The sequence below is a fragment of the Macrobrachium nipponense genome, chromosome 14, assembly GCF_015104395.2.
Source record: "Macrobrachium nipponense isolate FS-2020 chromosome 14, ASM1510439v2, whole genome shotgun sequence".
NCBI lineage: Eukaryota > Metazoa > Arthropoda > Malacostraca > Decapoda > Palaemonidae > Macrobrachium > Macrobrachium nipponense.
In genome coordinates this window covers 76,332,478-76,354,289 of record NC_087207.1, presented here as the reverse complement: position 1 = coordinate 76,354,289, position 21,812 = coordinate 76,332,478, and the positions used below count along the sequence as shown (strand labels likewise).

Below are 21,812 nucleotides of genomic sequence, written 5' to 3'. Positions count from 1 at the left end.
CCTTCATATGATTATGGGCACAATTTCCTCTGGCTTATCCCATATCCTTCTTATTTCTATTTTCAGACCATGATAATTATCCATTTTTTCTCTTTTGCATCTACTGTGGTGTCCCATGGTAATGCAACTTCAGTGAGTGATACTTTCTTCACGCAGTACACTGTAGGCATTACTTGACGGTACTTTGCAGCACCCCTTTGGCCCCTAGCTGCAACCCTTTCATTCCTTTCACTGTATCTCTTCATATTCTCTTTCTCTCATAATTACTTTCCACCCTCTCCTAACAATGGTTTCAAAGTGCAACTGCAAGCTTTTTTTCCTGTGACACCTTTAAGGACAAGACTTTGATATCATACCACTTAATAAGGTGACTTGGGACATCTCCAAACCGCGTATCATGATTTTCGCCTCTGACCTTCGGTTTTGTGACGCCAGAGCGATTGATCCGAAAATAACCATTTTTCAAATTCTTACATCTCCCCTTGATATTTAATATTAAGACCTGGGATTACTACCCATATATAGACCTGATGTTAGACCTCCAATCGACAATGGAGAGTTTTTTTCTAGTCATTTTTTTGCTTGATATGAATTTTTCAATATGGTAAAAAAAATAAATCCTATAAATCAGGAGAAAAAAAGAAAAAAATTATGAAAAAAAAATATGAAACAAAAAATTGGAAAAAAGGGCTCTATTTGATTGTTCTATAATGTCTTTCTGAGTTATATACCAATTCCATGTTATAGCTTTAAAACTAAGTGAGAGATAGATTTTGAAGGTCAATAAGTATAGTTTTGAGATACGGGCGTTCAAAGTTTTCCTTCGTATTTCTATAAAGACAATGTTAATAAATAATGTTTATTATGAATGTATATTTCTTTTTTGTGTATTAATAAACAAAACTATTTTATTTATCATAATTTAATTATAAATGATGATCCCTTTGCTCATATACGCAGCCTGGGGCACTGCTTGAGGCAAGATGGGGCACGCCTTCCTACGCAATTCTCTCTCCCTCCTTCACTAACTCGGCTTATTACAGCGAATTTTCTTCTTCTGTATGTTAGCGAGATGTTTTCCTTGTATTTTCCTCTTTGGCATGATGAAATTCTTGCCTCAAATAAAGATAAACAAACGTAAATGCAAGAGAATGTCAAGAGGTGAAACTCGAAGGCGTACTCTTTTTTACAAAGACAATTTAATAAATCATGATTATTATGATTTCATATTCCATTTGGGTATTAAAAAACCAAAACTTTGTTATTTATCATAAATGAAGATCTCTTTGCTCAAAGGTCGTAGCCTTGGGCACAGTGTGACGTGTGCTGTCAAGCAAGACGGAGGCGTTACTAAGCAACCCTCCCCTCTCTCTTCACTAACTACGCATATATTATGATATTCTGTAATAATACTGAGCGGTTTTTTTTTTTTCTTCGTCTGTATGTTTTCCTTGTCTTTTCCTCATTGGCATGATGAAATCTTGCCGAAACATACATAAACATACGTTAAAAGCAGGCGAATGTTAGAGATGAAATGGAACGTGTAGACTACTTGAAGTCTGTGATCGCACTAAATCAGGACTGGACTTGTTGGCTGAGCCTGAAGTCTCCTTCTCGACTCGGGGAATGTCTACAGATGCCATTTCTCCCAATTTCTTTGACAATAATTATCAAAATTTACGATAATAGAAGAAATATTGCATTTTCTTGTACGGATCAATGTTTTAGGCTTATTGAGTTACGTTAACTAATTACCCTGTAACTACGAAAGTAAGAGGAATTTTGACGAAATATTTCGTATACGTATTCTCAATTGCCATATGAAGCTCCATGAATTTTTTCATGACTGCATTTTTCGCCCTATACCACCATATATAGGGGTTCCGGCCGGCCCCCTTAAAACCTTTTTACTCTCAGTTGCTCTTTTAGTACTGAATGATTTCTTACCCACCCCAAAGCACTTGGCCTGTGGCCTAAATTTTATATTCCAATTGTAATTCCAGTCCCATCTGTAGATAAATTAAATGAAACCAATGATATATTAATTTTAAACTTTTTTAAAGTATTTTTCTTTGTGTTGCTAAGTAGGCTAGATGGTATTTTGATGTCTCCCCTGTATTTCTTGCTACTTTAGTGTACAGCATCTGAGTTCTGTGAGCAGCCAACTGCAAGTCGACTGTTGGGCTTGGGAAATGCTGGCCCATCACTTCTAGTGGAAGAAGCTCGCCGGTTGGCAGGTGATTCAGATGAAGCTTTCATAAACTTCATGCTTGAGTATTTTCATGAAGACTTCATCTTTTGCAGCAGTTAACAATCCAAAAGTAAGTCATCTGTTTGTTGTAATTCTTTTATTAAAGTCTTTAATCAATGCTATGTAAAAAAAAGTCTGTTTTGATAGCCTTAGTAATTTTTATTTGAAGAAAACATATAGTAGGCCCTCAAGATTACTGTGCATTATTGATTGCAGAATGTTAAAATATGACAGCAGACAAGCTATAAAAAAAGTCTTACATTTGTAGCAGTACCTAGTATAGTGGTATAGAAATGGAAAGGGGATATACTTCAAAGTGTGAATTAAATAGCTATCAGGCTGGTTAAGCAATGCTCTTACTGTGTGTAAAATATAAGAAGAGGTATCAGGTACTTGAGCTTACTCTGACTTTTAGACAATAGTTTGGAAGAATGGAGTCGGAAAAATGTTAAAATGGATAATTAATAGTTTAGTTTTCACACGCGAAAGTGATTGGCATGTTTAATAGATAAGTATAGTATGAAAAAAAGGCATAAAAAATGTAGATAATAACTATGAAAAGGAAAATCAGTAGGAAAAAAAGAATGGAATGACAAGAAAAAAGCTGAATAAGCATCTTTATTAAAGAAACTGATTAGGAATTATAAAGGATACAAAGTCAAGGTACATGAGATCACAATAGCAAGGGAGATAAGTGGCAGGAATATGAATAAACTTGAATTTAGGACCAGGCTGTTAGGTGAGGCCTCTGTTCCAGAAGGCTGCCCTTAAAAAAATATTTGTTCATATTTGAAAAAAAAACAAACCTTCGGTCTTAACATTAGGATAAATACTCAGCGCCAGCTGGAAACCGGTAAAGTTTAAAATAATTGTGTACGCAAGGGACTATTGGCATCTGTGCTTGGTCACGAGACATGTGGAGCCACCCACATACCCCTCATTAACTCGTGACCCTGTTAGTTATTTTCTTACCGCCTAAGAGAGGACGTGCTTTTCCATCCTTTTAAAGCCGGTTTAGTTTGCCCCCTGTTGTTTTCAATTTGTTGTTTGGAATTCCCGGGTATGTGAACATGAAGCCTTCTCATGCTGCAAATCTTCCTGGATATCACAAGAAGCAGATAAACTCCCTGATATTTTCTTTCGACGATTTCGACGTCGAGGTACTCATCGTGTAGTAAGTCGTAGGGTGAAGAAACTCTTAAGGTACGGTTAATTCGTTACCTGTGCTTTGGAATATCACATATCATATGGGTTGCCTGTAATCCAAAGCTTTGATGTATCTGGATGTGCTTTGGGAAGTAATTATGACCAATTATGCTCCTTTCCCTGTGGGGAGAGGTGTGCATCACCATCTTGTTTTCGTTCCAGATACATGGGTAGAGAGGATGCAGTGTGTGGTCGGCGTTAGGCTTATCAAGAACCAACCAAGAAGGACAGTTTGGTTTGATGTATAATGTTCATGCTGCCATCCAGGGTCCCACGTGATGGATGTCCCTTTTATCCTGATATGCACTGAATGGCGGTCGGATGCGTCGCCATCTGTAAGAAGCAGATGCCTACGAGAATAACATCAAACAGCCGTTGCAACCTATTGGTAGGGTGCTGGCTTCGCATTCAAGATGCTCAGTGACGTCATAAACATGGCGACCGCCATGACATCACTTCACAGCTGCGGCCTACACGGAGACATGCTTCATTTTTCCTTTTGAGGTACAAGAGTACTTTGCAACTGCTTTCGAATTGGAGTTTTTAATGCACATTGTTTTTGAGAGAAATTACAAGCATCAGGAGGTCTAAGCTCACATAATGGAAAAAGATACAAGTCTTTCCTCTGTATCCTTCCACTTAGGCATTTACAAGCTTAAGTGACTGGGTTTGATGCCAGGACGTTCTCCTGCCAATCCTGGAAGAATAGGACTTCGTACCTGATCCTAGAACCAAAAGACCAGAAATTTCTTCTCCATCTTCGAGCCAGGATTGTTACGTCCATATTATTTGAAAGCACAAGAAGTAGTTGTAATTGTCGAACAAGTGAATAATGGAAAGTTAGTCTAGTGTGGCTGCTGTGAAGAGGTTGAAAAGGCTAGAATCAGGGACTTCGTGACTGATCCTTGTGCCAAGAGGAGAAGAATAATTTCTTTATTCATCTTCGAGCCAGGACTGTCACATCCTTGTAAAGTAGAAATGCCACAGATGGTTGGGTCTCTTGATCTTGGCTGCAAGAGTACCATAAACAGCCTCACGCTTCCATCAAGTGTGATGACGTCATAGCCAAAACCGCTTGCAAAATGGCGGTAGTCATGACGTCACAGCCATCTGATTCTCGGTCTACTTCGCTGCCTCCGAACTTATATGCTTTCTGACTCATTGGTACACACAGTAATGAAGAAAAACAGGATCTAGAGGTGAAAATTGCCAAGAAAGACAAAAAGAAAAGGGCGTTAATTTGTAGCTTTCTTCGTCGTCTTCCTCTAGATGTTGTCATAGCTAAGTTCGATGGCGTCACTGAGTGTACCAGTCAAGTGTTGGAGGATACAGGATTTCGTGACTGATCCTTGGGATAAGAGGAGAAGAGTAAATTCTTCTTCATCTTCAAACCAGGACTGTCACAGCCCAATCAGCAAGAAAGTCAAGAAGTCAGTGGCTGGTAAGCTCAAAGCAATCGGACGAAGCCGTTTATGAGAGTCCGAACAAGCGGTAGCGTCGACGGTCACTGGGCTAGCGGCCTACACGGAGTTGCCAGTGGTGACTACAAAGAGTCTAAGAGAGACTTACAATGCCGTTGCTGAACTTGATACATACGCTGATGCTTTTACAAACATTTTCCATGGACTCTAGATGTTCAGAGTAATGCAATATGATTAAAATTGCTTTCATGTTTGTATATAGGATTGCAAACAGATACCTTCTCAAATTCTACTGACTATTCAAGATCGAGCCATCAGTGGCCATTAAAGATCAAAGATGCCGTGGCCGTATGGTTGGACGGCCATGACGCATGCAAATAGATACCTTCTCAAATCCTACTGACTATTCGAGATCGAGCCATCAGTGGCCATTAAAGGTCAAAGATGCCGCGGCCGTATGGTCGGATGGCCATGACGCATGCAAATAGATACCTTCTCAAATCCTACTGACTATTCGAGATCAAGCCATCAGTGGCCATTAAAGATCAAAGATGCCGAAGCCGTATGGTCGTACGGTCATGACCCACCCGGACGTTTGTCAGAGGCTAGGAGTGAGTTAACGTCTCCTGTGGCTGAACACAGTGCGTTAGGACCGGAGGGAAGATAAAATCAAGAGTTTCTGGCTTCGTATGCAGAGGTGATCGATTTGGTTAGTCAATTCAATAACCTTTCGGGAACAGGGAGACACCTGCCAATATGCTTCCCCTGGGGATTGACATGGTGTTTGGTTTGACAAAAGGATAAGGAAAGTGTATGAATTACCTTCCTTGTTCTAGTCAATGGTAGTCCGGGTTTTACAACACATGAAATGCAGGGCGGTTGATGGAAGTATATGGATACCTCTTAGTAATAGTATGCAGCCTGAATGGTGGGAATTAGCATACTGGGGGTTGACTCCAGAAAACTTCAAACCTTTACAGGTAAGAAGAATTCCCATGTTTTATTGTTGGTATAAGCTGATTTCTTCCTATAAGAATATTGACCAAATGCTTCGACTCTTACACAAGTAGTTAAAGTTAATTGAAAGCTTGGTTCCTTCGAAAGTACTATAGAACCATTCTTCTTAATGAAATTGCATGGAAACTTAAGTCGAAAGAAGAGGTGAACGTCTTTCTTTTGCCACTAAAGGTAGACAAGCCTAAGTAGGGCACCTGTAACCTAAGATGCAATAGCCAGGATTATTGTGTCATACCTTTAGCCTATGTCAACTTAGCCTAACAGTGGGTTGATGACTTAACATGGTCTGGCTGCTTGAACATGCCTTTACTACCTTAGGTTGGGCAAAGTAGTAAGGATATAATTATAGCCGAGCATAGACTAGTGCCTAGGCTACCCATTCGAAACACTTTTACCACTCCAGCCTAGAAGGTTGTGGTTGTAGCCTAGCATGGATAGCGCAACTTTCTTGAACGAATTTACCCTAACCTAAGTCATTTAGTTTCTAGCTTAAGCTAGTCTATACTAGCCTAGCCTAGTTAAGAGTACATCTCAGATGGACTCAAACTTACCCCTAAGTGATGGAGTTAGCCTAGCCTAATTGGAAAAGTTAACATAGCCTAACCTAACCAAACCAGGGTCTTAGCCTAATTGGAAGTGTTAATATAGCCTGAACCTAACCAAACCAGGGTCCTAGCCTAATTGGAACGGTTAACATAGCCTAATCTAACCAAGCCAGGGTCAACTTGGTCTTACCAAACTTTAAAATAATTAGTCAATTCTTAATTGACTATACCTACTTTAGGCTAGTCAAGTGGCTTGTTGGGCGTAGGTTAACTGGAAATCTGCAAAAAATGGGTTCTCTTTCCATATGGGTCTAGTTTCTATATTGAAGTCATGAACCTAACATAGAGGGTTCAAGCTTCAGTTGGCTAGAACAAGGCATTAGGACCTCATTATATCTGGAAGGGGAAAGTGGGGAGTTTCCCATTCTTCAAGAGTGAGGTGGGGTGAAGTGACGTTGGGTACAATTCTGGGCTAGGTTACTCGCCAGATAGCACCATAATGGTTTCTGGCAATATAGGATTTCCCTTTGGAGGGTAGCATATTGAACATATGCCCATATATTGTAACAGGTCACCGCATAAGGTGTTTCGTGGTTGTAAAGTAACATTACTTGTGGAAAAATAAGCCATATTCTGTTAACAGATTAATTCCTTGGACTGGATAATTGGGACGTGTCTGAATAGAATATATTATCATAGGACATTCTCCTGGGGTTTTTCCTATGGTATAGTCTATATAATTGGAAAAGTTAAGTGTATCTTAGTTTTTACAAAAACAATGAGCTGTTTAATAGCTCTCCTAGGGCTGAGGGCTGGCCTGAAGGATTGGATATTTTTTACGTGGCTAGGGACCAATTGGTCACCCCGGGTGCCGCAGCTTATTGTGGGATCCGAACCGCACTATATCGATAAATTATTTTCTATCACCAGAAATAAATTTCTCTGATTCCATGTTGGCCGAGATGGGAGTAGGACCTCGGACCACCGGTTTGGCAGATAAGTGCACAAAACCACTCGTCCAGAGAGGAACTCTTATAATGAAAAAAACCATGTAAGACCTGTCTCAGGGTTTCACCCTTCGAGGAGCCTGAGGATTCCATTTGCGATACTGAGAACAACCGGGGCGGAGCTGGAGGTTACGCAAACTCTGAGGTTCTACCTGTTCCGCCGTGTCCCCGAACCGAACAAGGGAAAGGGGGGTTCCAGTAATTCAAGGAGGGACCCATGGATGAGTGGCTGATAAAATTTATCGTAGCACAATCATCGCTCGACCAGAGGTTCCGGGTGGGGAAGAAGCACCACCGATTTAGGTAGAATTAATATCTCAGGTCTGGAGGTTGACCAGTATCCTTTTCGAACTAATAGTTTGTTCATGAAACTTACCTGTCAGATATATATATAGCTGTATTTTCCGAAGTCCGACAGAAATTAAAAAAACTTACGACACACGTAGTGGGAGTCAGGTGGTTAGTACCCATTCCCATTCCGCCGCTGGGAGGCGGGTATCAGGAATCATTCCCATTTTCTATTCATAACTTTTTTCTGTCGCCGGTGTTGTAAACACAGTTTTCAGCACCTCCGTCTTGAATTTAGGAAACTGGCTACTATAAGTACCCTTTTTGATTTTTGATTTTTTGGTATCTTGACTTTTGGATCGGTGGCTAGGCACACGTTAATTGTGGATTTGATTGATTTTGGCTTGATTTCTCTTTAAATAGATCGTGTCTAGTTCGGCTAGCGCCAGGTTTTGTACCAAGAGTGATTGTCGAGGTAGGCTACTGAAAGCATCAGTAGACCCTCATACTTTGTGTAAGAGTTGCAGAGAGCATGATTGTATGTATGAAAGTCGCTGCAAGGAATGTGAGTGTCTTTCTGATTCTGGATGGAGAGCGTATGAGTCCTATCTGCGTAAGCTTGAACGGGATAGGTTAAGGAGGTCTTCCTCCAGGCGCGTTTCAGGTAAACGTCAGGAAGTTCAGTTTCTCCTACTAACCCTCCTTTCCTTTAATCATACTCCTAACCCTGTAGTGTTGCCTTCGGGCCCTGAAACAGTGTCTGTGGAGGGTAATACCCTTACACTTATCTTAGAGTCGATTCGTAATTTAGAATCTAAAGTGCTCGCCTTAGAAGGCAAAAGTGAAGGTGCAAAGTGCAGTGACAGTGCTCCTTCGTTGGTGGAGGGTGCGTCAGATCGGCCCATTTCGCCTCTAGGCCTAGACCGCTGCCGGACTCCAGGTTTCAGGGAGAGGGCATGTCGAAAAGCCGCAGGAGGGTTACCGGGGAACGCCCACCGATCTGACGTGCCTTCGGCAGTATCTGTTGACGTTACACAGACTGCCAAGGAGCGTGAGCGTGCACGCCTCCTGAAAGAGTGTTTCTCTTCTTCAGAGGCTTCCTCCCCGCACAAGGGTGGAGCTCTCATTCTATTTCACGCCCGCTGAAAAGGAGAGTTGGTGATCGTGACGCTTCACGTCCAGTTTTGGCTCTCGAGAGGCGATCATCGCCTGAGAGTGTGTTCGCAGCCTTCCCGCCCCCACAGAAGAAGCGTAAGGAGTCATCGGATGATGACTTTGTTGAGCGCCCCAGTCGCTCTCGAGCGCGTGCTACGGCAGTTTCTGGGAGAAGGAAGAAGGCGTCCCCTCGCCCCTCGTCTTCTCACAGGATCAGCCCGTCACCTGACAAGGAATCCTCTCCTACTGAGAAGATCCTGCGCTCTTTGCAGCAACAGCTTGCTGATGCTCTTGCTAGGAAAGGGACGCAACCACGTCCCAGGAGAAAGGAAAGATGACCGTCTGCCTGTGAAGAGATCTAGAAGGTCTCCCTCTCCCTCTCCTCGCTCGTCTATCTCCACTTTCTTCGCCTGCTAGAGTTCGTGCGACTCCCCAGCGGCTCTCTGGAGGACGTGAGAGGATTTTTTGCTCGCTCTGCGCATGAAGCGGTATTACCCGCTCGTAAGCTTGCGGTGCGAGAGTCTCGATACTTGCTGTGAACGCTTCGGTGCAAGTTCACGTTCCTGACGCTCGGTCGGAAGCCAAGCGAACGCCAGTGGCATCTAAGAGTGCACAGCGGAAGCAGAGCGCGCACGAGATGTTAAGCGCGCTTTAAGTAAATGTCATTCGCACGCCAGTGGACGCCAAGCGTGCGCCAGCGGACGCCAGCAGCGCCGCGAGTGGACGCCAATTCCCGCGCTAGTTGCAGCAGGCGTGCGCCAGTGGACGCCAGGTATGCGCCAGTGGACTCCAGAGTGTGCGCCAGTGGACGCCAGGTGTGCGCCAGCGGACGCTCGGGTGGACGAAGATGTGGATTTTCGTCGCCTCCCACCTGTTTGTGATGAGACTTTGCAAGTTACTTCGGGTCTTAGAGATACGACCGGAGTTTTCTATTAATGAGTCAGCTTTGCCTTCCACTTCACAGCAACGCGCCTCTTGGAAACTTAGACCAGATAGTCTTGGTCCAGCCTTATTTTCCTCCAACTTCACCTGTGTCGGAAGCAGAGGTTAGCGACGCTTCGGTTGAAGTGGATGATGAGAAACTTTCTAGATGGTGTTTGGGAGTTCTGGATGCCAAGTCTAGGAGTTCCGACTCGATTAGTCTGGGGGAGCTGTCCAGCGTAATGTCGTGTATGGACAAGGCCGTCAGAGATGGTTCAGAGGAGCTTACAGCTCACTTTTGCACAGGGCTCTTGAAGAAGAGATCCCTGTTTTGCAATTTTACAGCTAAATCTGTCTCTCCGTCACAAAAAGCAGATTTGCTCTTCGCTCCTTTTCGGATCATCTCTTCCCCCAGGCTATGGTAAAAGACATTGCTACCAGCCTACAGGAGAAGGCCACTCAAGATCTCCTCGCACAATCTTCAAGGAGACCTGCGGTTCCTTCGTCCTCGGGAGTTTCGATTCTCAAGAAATCGAAGCCCTTTCGAGGTAGTTCTTCCTCGAGACCAGCCCCTCGAGGAAGAGGCACTTCCAGAGGCAGAGCCACTGCGCTGCCAAGAACAAGAAGTGAAGCAGAAGTCCTTCAGTCACCGGTTGGAGCCAGGCTTCAGCTTTTGCGCACAAGCCTGGGAAGGGAGAGAGGTGCGGACAAATGGTCCTTGGACATCTTAAAGAAGGGTTACCGGATCCCGTTCCTGAAACCACCCCCGCTGTCTACGACACCCAGGGACATGTCTCCTTCCTATCGGGGAGAGTAAAGCAACAAGTGCTTTACGATCTGTTAGATCAGATGATTGTGAAACACGCCGTAGAACAGGTCTCCCGACTTGAATTCCCCCGGATTTTACAACAGACTGTTCCTGGTGCCAAAGCAGTCGGGGGAATGGCGACCGGTACTCGATGTCAGCAACCTGAACCTCTTTGTCATCAAGCAGAGGTTCAAGATGGAGCACCTCAGTCAGTGATGGGAGCCTTAAGACCGGGGGATTGGATGGCTTCACTAGATCTCCAGGACGCGTATTTCCACGTCCCCATCCACCCCAGTCAGGAAATACCTTGCGGTTTGTCCTGAAAGGAAAAGTGTTTCAATTCAGGGCTCTCTGCTTTGGACTCAGCACGCTCCCATGGTATTCACCTACTGATGAAGAACATTGCGAGGTGGCTTCATCTTTCCAATGTCAGGATCTCTCTCTACCTGGACGACTGGCTCGTACGAGCCTCCTCGAAAGACCGGTGTCTGGAGGACCTTCACACGACTTTGTCGTTAACGAAGTCCCTGGGGCTTCTGGTGAACCTCGAAAAAGTCACATCTGACCCCTTCTCAGTCTTTAGTCTATCTGGGGATTCAGATGGACTCGGTGGCTTTTCGGGCTTTTCCGTCCAGGGGCGACAACTAGATTGCCTAAGCAAAGAAATGTCAACCTTTCTGGGGAAGGAATCATGCTCGGTGAGGGAATGGATGAGTCTGCTGGGGAGGGACCATTTCCTCACCGGAGAAGTTTGTTTCCTAGGGAGGTTGCACCCCTCGACCTCTTCAATTCTTCCTTGCCGACAATTGGAAGCATCCAAAACCACTTTGGATTCGATTCTGGTGTTATCAGAAGAGGTAAAGGAACATCTAAGATGGTGGACCGACCCTTTGAAGCTCGCAGAGGGTCTTTCCCTCAAGCTTCAGAACCCCGACCTGTGTTGTTTTCCGACGCTTCTTCCACGGGGTGGGGAGCAACACTGGGGGGGGAGGAGTGTCGGCACCTGGAGAGGGGAACAGGTGTCCTGGCACATCAACCTCAAGGAGCTGGCAGCAGTTCATCTGGCGCTCCAGTTCTTTCAGGACGAAGTCTCCGGCAATGTGGTGCAGATCAACTCGGACAACACCACAGCCCTGGCATACCTCAAGAAACAGGAAGGAAACCCACTCTCGATCCCTGTTCTTCCTTGCAAAGGAGATCCTGTTATGGGCGAAGGCACACGACGTCTCTATCCTGACGAGATTCATATCAGGGGTAGAAAACGTCCGTGCAGATCTGCTCAGTCGACAAGGTCAACTTCTGCCGACGGAGTGGACCCTTCATCAGGAAGTATGCCAGAGGTTGTGGAAGTTATGGGGATGTCCTCTCGTAGACATCTTCGCAACTTCCAGGACAACGAGACTCCCGCTGTACTGCTCACCAGTTCTAGACCCAGGAGCAGTAGCAGTAGACGCCCTTCTTTGGGACTGGACGGGACTAGACGTATATGCCTTTCCCCCGTTCAAGGTCCTAGGGGAAGTAATAAGGAAATTCGCGGCATCAGAGGGAACGAGGATGACTCTCATCGCCCCCTTCTGGCCAGCGACCGACTGGTTCACAGAGGTCATGTCCTTTCTAGTAGACTTTCCGAGGACCTCTGCCTCCAAGGATAGATCTACTCAAACAGCCCCACTTCGAGAGGTATCACAAAAACCTCCCCGCTCTGAGTCTGACTGCGTTCAGACTATCCAGAAGTTGGCCAGAGCGAGGGGTTTTTCAAGACCTGTGGCGAAAGCAATCGCAACGGCAAGAAGACCTTCTTCTATTGCCGTATACCAATCCAAGTGGGCTGTTTTCCGGAGCTGGTGCAGGAAGAAAGGCATTTCCTCCACCTCTACCTCTGTGAGCCAGATCGCAGACTTCCTTCTCTACTTGAGAAATGAAGTTCGCTTAGCGGTGCCTACGATAAAAGGCTACAGAAGTGTGCTTCTGTAGTCTTTAGGCATAGAGGACTGGACTTAGCCAACAACAGAGACCTTCATGATCTTCTGAAGTCTTTCGAGACTTCGAAGGTACCTCAACCAAGAGTCCCTTCTTGGAACTTACATTGTTCTAAAGTTTTTGATGTCCAGTAATTTTGAACTTCCTCTCAACTTAGCTTCGCTTAGAAACCTTACAAGGAAGACACTTTTTCTAACTGCTCTGGCAATGGCGAAGAGAGTTAGTGAGATCCAGGCTATAAGCAAGCATGTTGGGTTTAAGAACTCTGATGCTGTTTGTTCTTTAAGCCCTATGTTCTTAGCAAAGAACGAAAACCCGTCCAACCCTTGGCCCAAGACATTTGAAATCAAGGGTTTGACAGAGATCGTGGTAATGAGCCAGAGAGAGTCCTGTGCCCTGTCAGGGCTCTCAAATTCTATTTAGACAGAACGAAGGACTGTAGAGGACCTTCGGGCAACTTGTGGTGCTCGGTTAAGAAGCCCGATCTTCCCATGTCAAAGAACGCGCTTTCTTTCTTCTTGAGAGACACCATTAAGGAAGCTCATTCCCACATGTAGTGATAGTGACATGAAGCTTTTAAAAGTGAATGCCCACAAGGTGAGGGCTATTTCGACCTCGATAGCCTTTCACAGAAATATGGCACTCAGTGGACATTTTGAGTGCCACATATTGGCGGAGCAACTCGGTGTTCGCTTCACACTACCTGCGGGAGGTGAAAGCGACATACGAACATTGCTCGTCGCTTGGACATACGTCGCTGCAGACACTGTTTTGGGGGCAGGAGGTAGCACTCATCCTTTCCTTTAGTGGTTAGGTGAGCTTTTAATTGTGTGTGTTTTTTGGTTGTGGGGTTGACCGCCCGAGGCGGATCTCCCTTCTTTAGTCTAGTTTAGTGGTATACCTTGTAGACTAGGCCAGGTGGTTTTTTACTTCGTTGCCTCATTGTATGGTCAATGGTCTAGTCACATCGTGGTCACGCCCCCGTTGACAGATCATCTTGAGTGCACCAGCTATATAGGTCTCTACCTCGCTGGCAACTCTAGTAGCACAAGCAGACTTACGCGGCAGTAACCACGAAGTCAGCTATGCTAACAGGTAAGGAATCAAGATATCATTTATCTGATATATATGTTTCCTACAAAATCTTCTCATTCTGTCTACTCCCCACCACCAAAGGTGGGATTCAGCTATATATATATCTGACAGGTAAGTTTCATGAACAAAATGATATTGTAATGATACAAATTTAAGTTTGTTCATACTTACCTGGCAGATATATATAATTAAGTACCCACCCACCATCCCCTCAGGAGACAGGAAATAAAAATTATGAATAGAAAATGGGAATGATTCCTGATACCCGCCTCCCAGCGGCGGGAATGGGTACTAACCCACCTGACTCCCATACGTGTGTCGTAAGTTTTTTTAATTTCTGTCGGACTTCGGAAAATACAGCTATATGATATATCCGCCAGTAAGTAATGAACAAACTTAATTGTATCATTACAATATCATTTCTAAGTTTTTGGGTTGTCTCCTCGGACGTAACACGACTCCAAAGGTCATTAGCTCACACATACAGAATGACTCTTTGGCCGCGACTGCCTGTATAGAAGAGGTTTCTGTCCATTAAAGGCATTCGGTCAGTAGACAATGATCTGGTGGAGAGGTTATCAGAACAGAGGGAAGTATCTCTGTAATTACATGTATGGTGATATACATGAGACTGGTGATTGGGCATGTGAATATCGCTTCACACTGAGTAATCTTCTAGGCATGTGAATATTGCTTCACACTGAGTAATCTTCAGATGAATCAGGAGCAGTGAACGGAAGGGCACATAAGAACTCTGATCTGATAAGTGAAAACATACTCTGTATCAGAGTAGACTTGACGGACTACCACCAGGCACATACATCAGTCACGTTACAGGAAACTGACCGTGGATGGGGGTCTTCCTCTGACCTTGGTAGAGTGGGAGTACTCAATAACCAGGGTTTTGACGTAGACTCAAAAGTAGTTCAGGAACATCAGTTCCAATTTTGCCCCGGAATCCGGGATGGGATAATGAGTCAATGCAGCACAGGTCATGATGGCAGATACATTTCTTAGTCATGCTCAGTATGGTGTGAGTATGTGTAGGAGACCTTCAGCAGGGCCGGCTTTGACTTGTCAAAGTACTCTGTGGTTATAGAAAGGACTACATCACCTAGAACATAAAGGTGGTAGACGTAAGGAACAAGCCAAACAGAGGCGATCTGTCAAGCCTACTCCTTGTTTGTCATGTTGTACCAATGAGGTTATGCAGAAGAGAAGGTCATCAGAGGAATATGGGCCTTCTGGCATTAAAGAACATATCTGTTAAAATGATCGTGACGGTTGGTCTTTGACTATCGAAGATCAAAATGCAGCAATGTTAAGGAGGTGTCTGTCTGTTCATTGAAATTTGAGAGTGAGTTCTTTGTTATGAAAACCCTATTTCAATTTCTGTATATATATAAGGTTGCCCAGAGGGCCTTGGACACAATTTCCTTGGGTCCTTTGGTGGCTGCTCAACAAAAGGGTGTAACTCATCCAGTACCCCTGGCATTTCAGTTGGTATTTTGTCTAAGATGATGGTATGAATGTAAAATGGAGGAGTTAACTGGCCTCTTCCTTTTCAAATTTCGGTCTCCTTCTTTACTTAGGGCAGTAAGAAGAGAGTACCATATAAGCTGGAACGGACAAGGTACAGGTGAGTGAAGTGGCCATACTATTAGGGTTAGTATCATAAGATACCTATCAGTAGCAGGACATTCCTCTCTATAGCAAGGGGGAGAGGAATGATAACAAACCTACACAAGTGGATGAATTGGTTTGTTAGGAGAACAGATCTTCTTATCTTCCTCGGACGCAATGAACTATGACATTGTGTAAAACCCAGAAGTCTGACTCTATGATATTCATATATGTCTTAAATTCTTTGAAATACTGGTCCCTTGTTTCGTTAGAATTCTGGTATTCAGAAAACTGATCAAAGGTGGCAAACTCCCAGTTGGTTAATAGTACTTACCTCCCACAAAGAGTAAGTCTATCCTAATGTTAAGACCGAAGGTTTGTTTCGTATATGAACAAATGACAAATTTTTAACCAATTTGTATTTTTCTTAACTTACAAACTTGAGGTCTTAACATACAAAGGCCCACCTCTAACCACCCCTCTATCAACTAACCTGGGTTGGAAGAATAACTAACGGGGTCACGAGTTAATGATGTGTATGTGGGTAGCTCCACATGTCTTGGACCAAGCACAGAATGCCAATAGTCCCTTGCGTACACAATTATTTTAACTTTACCGGTTTCCAGCTGGCGCTGAGTATTTATCCTAATGTTAAGACTTCAGGTTTGTAAGTTATGAAAAATACAAAATGGTTAAAAATTTGTCGTTTTTTCCTTAAGAAATAATGGGAATTGGATCAATTCATTTCAAACCTATGAAAATATATATAAAATAAAACACAAATTTACCAAGCCTTGCATGCAGAAAATGTACACAAAACGAACAGATAAAATATATGCAAATTTGTTCTCAGCATGCAACTGTGTTTCTGGTTTTTTTTTTCTTCCTGTCTCTATACTGCTTTCTTTATGTGATTCATTGTTTTCTTCATTACACCACATTGGAAATATAAGAGAAATGTGAATTTGTTACCGACAGGTAGTTATACAAACATCAGTCCTTTACATAAGGAATTACTATTCAGCGCCAGCTGGACCGGTCGTAAGATTTACTAACAAGGTAGTCGGCAATAACTGCTTGTCCGATGGTTGGGAGTCCCGCCCGACTGGAGGTAAACATACCACTTTGCTTTCGACCGCCGTCGGGTGAAGACGTGTGCTCCCCTCTCTGCCTGCCTCTTGTCGTGAGATTGTTTCAAAGCTTACTTACCTTTCAACCTGTTTTCTCAATACTAGTGTGAAGTTAATGTAAGTACTCTTATTGTTATTTGTTTATTATTTTTTGTGGTTTTGCATCGTTAGATTGACCATGCAGTCCCACGAATCAGAGAAGCCCTCAGCCCCATCCAACCGAAAAAGGAGTGGCTCTGGAGTAGGGAGGCCCATAAGCGTGGGGCTTTTTTCAAGTCAGCGAGTGTTTGGACCTCATCCATGTGTACTAGGTGCCGAGGGGCGTGAATGCTCTCTGTCCTCCTTAACTTGTGATATTTGTGTCTCTTGGTCAGAGGAGCAGTGGGAGAACTGTATGAGAAGGAGAAGCCACGTAGGGCCACCAAGGTGTCGTCAGAAAGCTCTCCCGCGGACACCCTCTAGTGGACTTAATACGTCATCTTCTTTTCTCCCTCCTCGTCAGCTCCCGTGTATGGCTTTCTTCCCTTTGGGGAACGTGCCCCCCTGCACCTCTTCACTTGGTTTGTCGAGTGCAGAGGAGGGAGGGCGACACCCCTACTTGGAAGTTGTTCTTGGGTCTTCTGTCTGCTCAGGGTGGGATCCTTCCCCTGTTAAGTGAACAGGAACCCTGCTCCCCTTAACCCGACTGTTGCTTCCTCAGGGTGTGTCTGCCTCTGCGGGTGGGGATCTTCAGCAGGTGTGACGCTTGCTGAGCCTTCTGGGCACTCCGAGTATTCAGGGCTCATCCATCATCTTGCTGCAGCCCCGGTCACTCACGAGGTAGAGACGAGGATGACTACAACTGTGTCGACACAGGGTTATGCAGCTCCACCTCACCTGGTGTATACCCAGCACGTGACCCCTCGGCTGCTGTACAAGCTCCGTTGCCGTATGTGCCCCGGAGGGAGCTGGTTCCACTTCCACCTGGTTTGCTGTCCTTTGAGTGCCCGCAGAGCTCGCCCTAAGATCGCCCTCCTGTTGCCGTCGCCGTACCGCTGCCCCTGTTCCTGCCCGTAGAAGTGCTGTCACTCCCGCAGGTCCTTCCGGCCAGGTGGAGTTGGGCCCCGTTGCCATTGCAACTGCCCGAGCTCCAGCCTGGATGGGAGACCTGTCTGTTATCCTGAGGAAGTTGGCAAAAAAGAAGTCCAAGAAGAAGAGGAAGGTGTTGTCGTCGCCATCGTCTTCATCTTCGTCGTCGTCGTCTTCTGCCGCCTCTTCCCCTTTGACTTCCAAGGCGCCCCAGCCGAGTAAGAAGGTGGCCTCGCACCTCCTAAGAAGTCTCGCACGGAGACTTCTAATGGCCTGTCTCGCTCCGGCGGGACAGGTGGGTCTACTGCTGATTCTCCCGTTCCTCCGGGAGCAGGACCAGTCTCTCCTTCCTTAGGGAAGAAGAAGATGGGACCTTTGAGGTACCAACCACCGCTGGTACCTCCAGACCGGGAACTGTCTCGGCCACTCGCTCGCGAGCGTCACCGAGTGTACGGCCACCTACCAGTGATCGTGCAGCCAGGAACCAGACGATTGAGTTTTCTCACCGTCAGGACCCAGGCACGGAGCGGAAGGATGGTAAGAGTCGCTCAGGTACTCTCGCGCAGTGATTGTCCGGTTCCCATTCCCGGGTTGATGTGACGGTCCCACCAGACCGAGACCGTTCACGTGTCGAGGCTGGGAAGAGATCCCCCCCCGGTCACCAGGAACAGCCTCGGCTGCTTCTGGGACCGTGGTGCGTCGTGAGGACGGTGTTCACTCTCACCGCATTAGCGACGCTACCAGTCACCCGACTGTCGCTCCCACCGGGACCGGAGGGCTCACACGGCTGGTAGCAGCTCCCCTGACACACGAGACGGATGCTACCATCCTTGGTCCAGCGTTTCTCCGCAGGGAAACCGCTGTTCCAGACCTGCCGGCTCTGCTGGTAGGCAGGGTAGGAGCGACAGTTCCTCACCTGTTCCTTCAACCTCCTCAGGCTACACCGGGAGGAGCGAGGCAAACAGGAGTGACCGTGAGGAGTGCACTCTTACGGTCCGGCCACGAGAAGCCTATGAGCCTGGTTCAGTCCTAGGACCAAAACAGACCGTACACTCAAGTGTTGGAGGAGACCACGAGGGGTCTGGCGAGGTTCTTCCTCCTGAAGGAAGAGTTTCTCGGGAAGTGATCGGCCTGGATGGATCTGACGGACCATCTCCTCAGGACGCCATCACCCCCGAGATACAGAGGTCCTCTGCAAAGGTCATTGCACTGATTCATCAGCACAACGACCTCGTGGAAGGATTGGTGGTTGCTCCCTCTAACCCTCCATTGAGGTTGGAGTCGTTCTGGGGTCCTAAGGAGGAACCTAGAGTGACGGTGGGACTACCCCCGGCTCTTCCTTGGCTGATGGTGTGCTGGACCAAGTGAACACCCTTGTCTCTGGACCCTGTGGGGGCATCCAGTAGTGGATCTGTTCGCCAACCGGCATAACAGAAAACTTTTCTTCTCAGTTGTGTCGGACCCATGGGCAGCTGCAGAGGACATGTTCCAACACCCGTAGGACAACCTCGTAGTCTATGCCTTTCCCCCGTTCTGCCTGGTTCGCAAGGTGATCAGGGTGCTGGTCACCAGCAATCTTCGGATGATTCTGGTGGCACCGCCATTTGGTATCCAGACCTGCTGGCTCTTCTCTCGGAGGCACCGCGAGAGATTCCCCCATGGCACAACCTGCTGTGTCAACTGCCTCGTAGAACGGTACTAACCAGGCAGTACATTACTATGGTCTTACGGCTGGCGGTTATCCACCATCTCTTGTGAGCGAGAGGCTTTTCTCACTTAGCAGCAAACAGAGATGGCTGGATACCTCAGTCCTCAGCAGTAGTATACCAGGGAAAGTGGTCCGTCTTCTGTGGTTGGTGACTTAGATGGGGTCTCTCTCCACTCAGAGCCACTCTTCAGCAGGTAGCGGATTTCCTCATCTTTCTTCGCCAAAAGAAGCTCCTCTCTGTCTCAGCAGTCAAAGGATAAAGAGCCGCACTGGCCCTAGTCCTTAAGCTGCGAGGAATTGATATTTCTTCCTCCATGGAAATATCTCTCCTAATGAGGAGCTTCGAGATGTCTTGCCCACCCAGGGAACTCAGGCTCCCGGGGTGATGTGACTCTTGTCTTAAGGAGTTTGATTCGTAGACCATACGAGCCTCTCTGGGAGTCGTCAGACGGGATCTGACCCTCAAGACCATCTTTCTGCTGGCCCTGGCATCGGCAAAGAGAGTAGGAGAACTTCATGGTCTTTCCTTGATGTCAAAACACTCGAGGGGATGGGGATCAATTATGCATGATTTCGTCCCAGATTTTGTAGCAAAGACTCAGAAACCTCAAGTCCTTCACGATCCCCTCCCTAGAGGACTTCAATGGTAATGATACGATACAGAAGAGATGCTGCTTTGTCCTGTGAGGTTGCTACAATGCTATCTGAAGAAAACTCGACACCTCAGGCCTGAGTGTTGACACCTCTTTGTTACCACCAGGGTGACCAAGAAAAAAAGTGTCCAAGAACACTGTTTCTCTCTGGCTTCGTGAGGTAATCAGGAAAGCGTATGACTGAGAGGAGTGCTGACACCATTACCTTTCGTCCGAGAGCCCATGGAGTTAGAGGCATTGGTCCAACCCTTGCATTCCGCAAGAACTTTTCCGTCGCGCAGGTGCTGAAGGCAGGGGTGTGGTCCAACCAGACCACCTTCACCTCCTCCTACCTTTGGGATGTTGCCCATAGGTCTTTGGACACTTTTTCCTTGGGACCCGTGGTGGCTGCTAAAAAAAAAAAAACAACAAGTTGTGAGCTTACCCAGCTCCTTTACCAGGACATGGTAGCGTCTCATCCTTGTGATATCACAGGAATAGACTGAATGAGAGTGTGGCTGGCTCCTCTTCCTTCTATTTTCTTCCCTCTCCCTGCGGGGCAGAGGGTAGCAGTCGTCACAATGCTGGACAGGACAACGGTTGCAGGAAGATATGTAACTGAGCTCCATTCTATCCCTTTCATTAGGGATAGAAGCATTTATCATTCACCCTTCCCCAGCAAGGGGAAAGCGGACACCAGTAAGAAACAAACCCAATACTTATTTGGCTTCTTACTTAGGACATTAGTTCTTGCTTGCTATTCATAAGAGGTACACTTGCCTCCCTCTTATGAATTGTGGTCCAGAGGTCTGGCCACTGATCCTGCAGTTCTCACTCTGATCAGTTTGACAGAGGCTAGGTTCCCCCCCTTTGCTCTTACGACCAGGGAGGGAACCCAGGTTGGGCGAACACCAGTCTGTTCACAAGACTCAGATTCCTCCCACCAATAAGTGAGTCTTCCTTATGTAAAGGACCGATGGTTCGTATAACGTGTCGGAACAAATCACAATTTTTGAAAGTAAATTGTATTTTCCTAACTATACAAACCTGAGGTCCTTTACATATAGTCCCACCTCATGCCACCCTCACTGTCACTGGACCTAAAGCAAAGCGTTATGTTTACCTCCAGTCGGCGGGACTCCCGACCCTCTGACAAGCAGTTACTGACGAATTACATTGTTAGTAAATCTTACGACCGGTCCAGCTGGCGCTGAATAGTAATTCCTTATGTAAAGGACCTCAGGTTTGTATAGTTATGAAAAATACAATTTACTTTCGATAATTTTGATTTTAGAGGCAGGAAAAATAGACCAATATGACTTGAGTATATACTCTATGTGAAATGAGGAAGAGACAGTCATTCAGAGACTTTGCAGATATAAATAGAGGATTTCGATCATTGGGGGGAGGACCAGCAGATCAAGTGAATGGAGTAGATGAGTACACAGGATAGAAGAAAGAAAAAAAAAATCTTCAAGTCAACCTGTACTGGAACAGTGATTTAGAAACAGGATTGTTTACAGGCAGGAATTTTGTTGTGGGGTTGCATTTCAAAAATATATCACTCTTGGAGTATAGGTGTAGTGATTGCATATTTATTATTATATTATTATTATTAGACCATGAACTTTTTGGTATTCCTAATTTTGTTTATGTTGCTGCAGGTTGAGGAAGTTGTTTTTGCTGCCACAGAGAAATTAGCCAGTGCTGCTTTCCTTGCTGCTCAGAAAGGAGGAACCTGATGTCAAGTTGCAGTAAATAACTTCTTAGTTTTACTTAGGACTTATCAATGTGAGGTAAATTGATCACATTCATGTTATTTCATTTTATAAATTTTATTCAAATATTTTGGAATTTGCATTAAGTAGTAATTTTTGTATGCAGATTAATCAGGCAGTCATTTTGGATTAGGTTTTAGTGTAGCATAACTAAATCAACAAGATGTCAGCTAAATCTG

At 45.6% G+C, this 21,812-nt stretch overlaps 1 protein-coding gene across 1 annotated transcript in view; it reads left to right on the top strand.

Annotated features, from left to right (window-relative positions):
* Window positions 1–21,592, top strand: part of LOC135226592 (ran GTPase-activating protein 1-like) — a gene marked incomplete at its 5' end in the record, with an annotated part of 56,015 nt that extends 34,423 nt beyond the window's left edge. The window contains 2 exon segments of the mRNA XM_064266285.1: window positions 2,135–2,321; window positions 21,520–21,592. Coding sequence (XP_064122355.1) covers window positions 2,135–2,311 — 177 coding nt within the window.
* Between the last annotated feature and the right edge of the window lie 220 nt (window positions 21,593–21,812).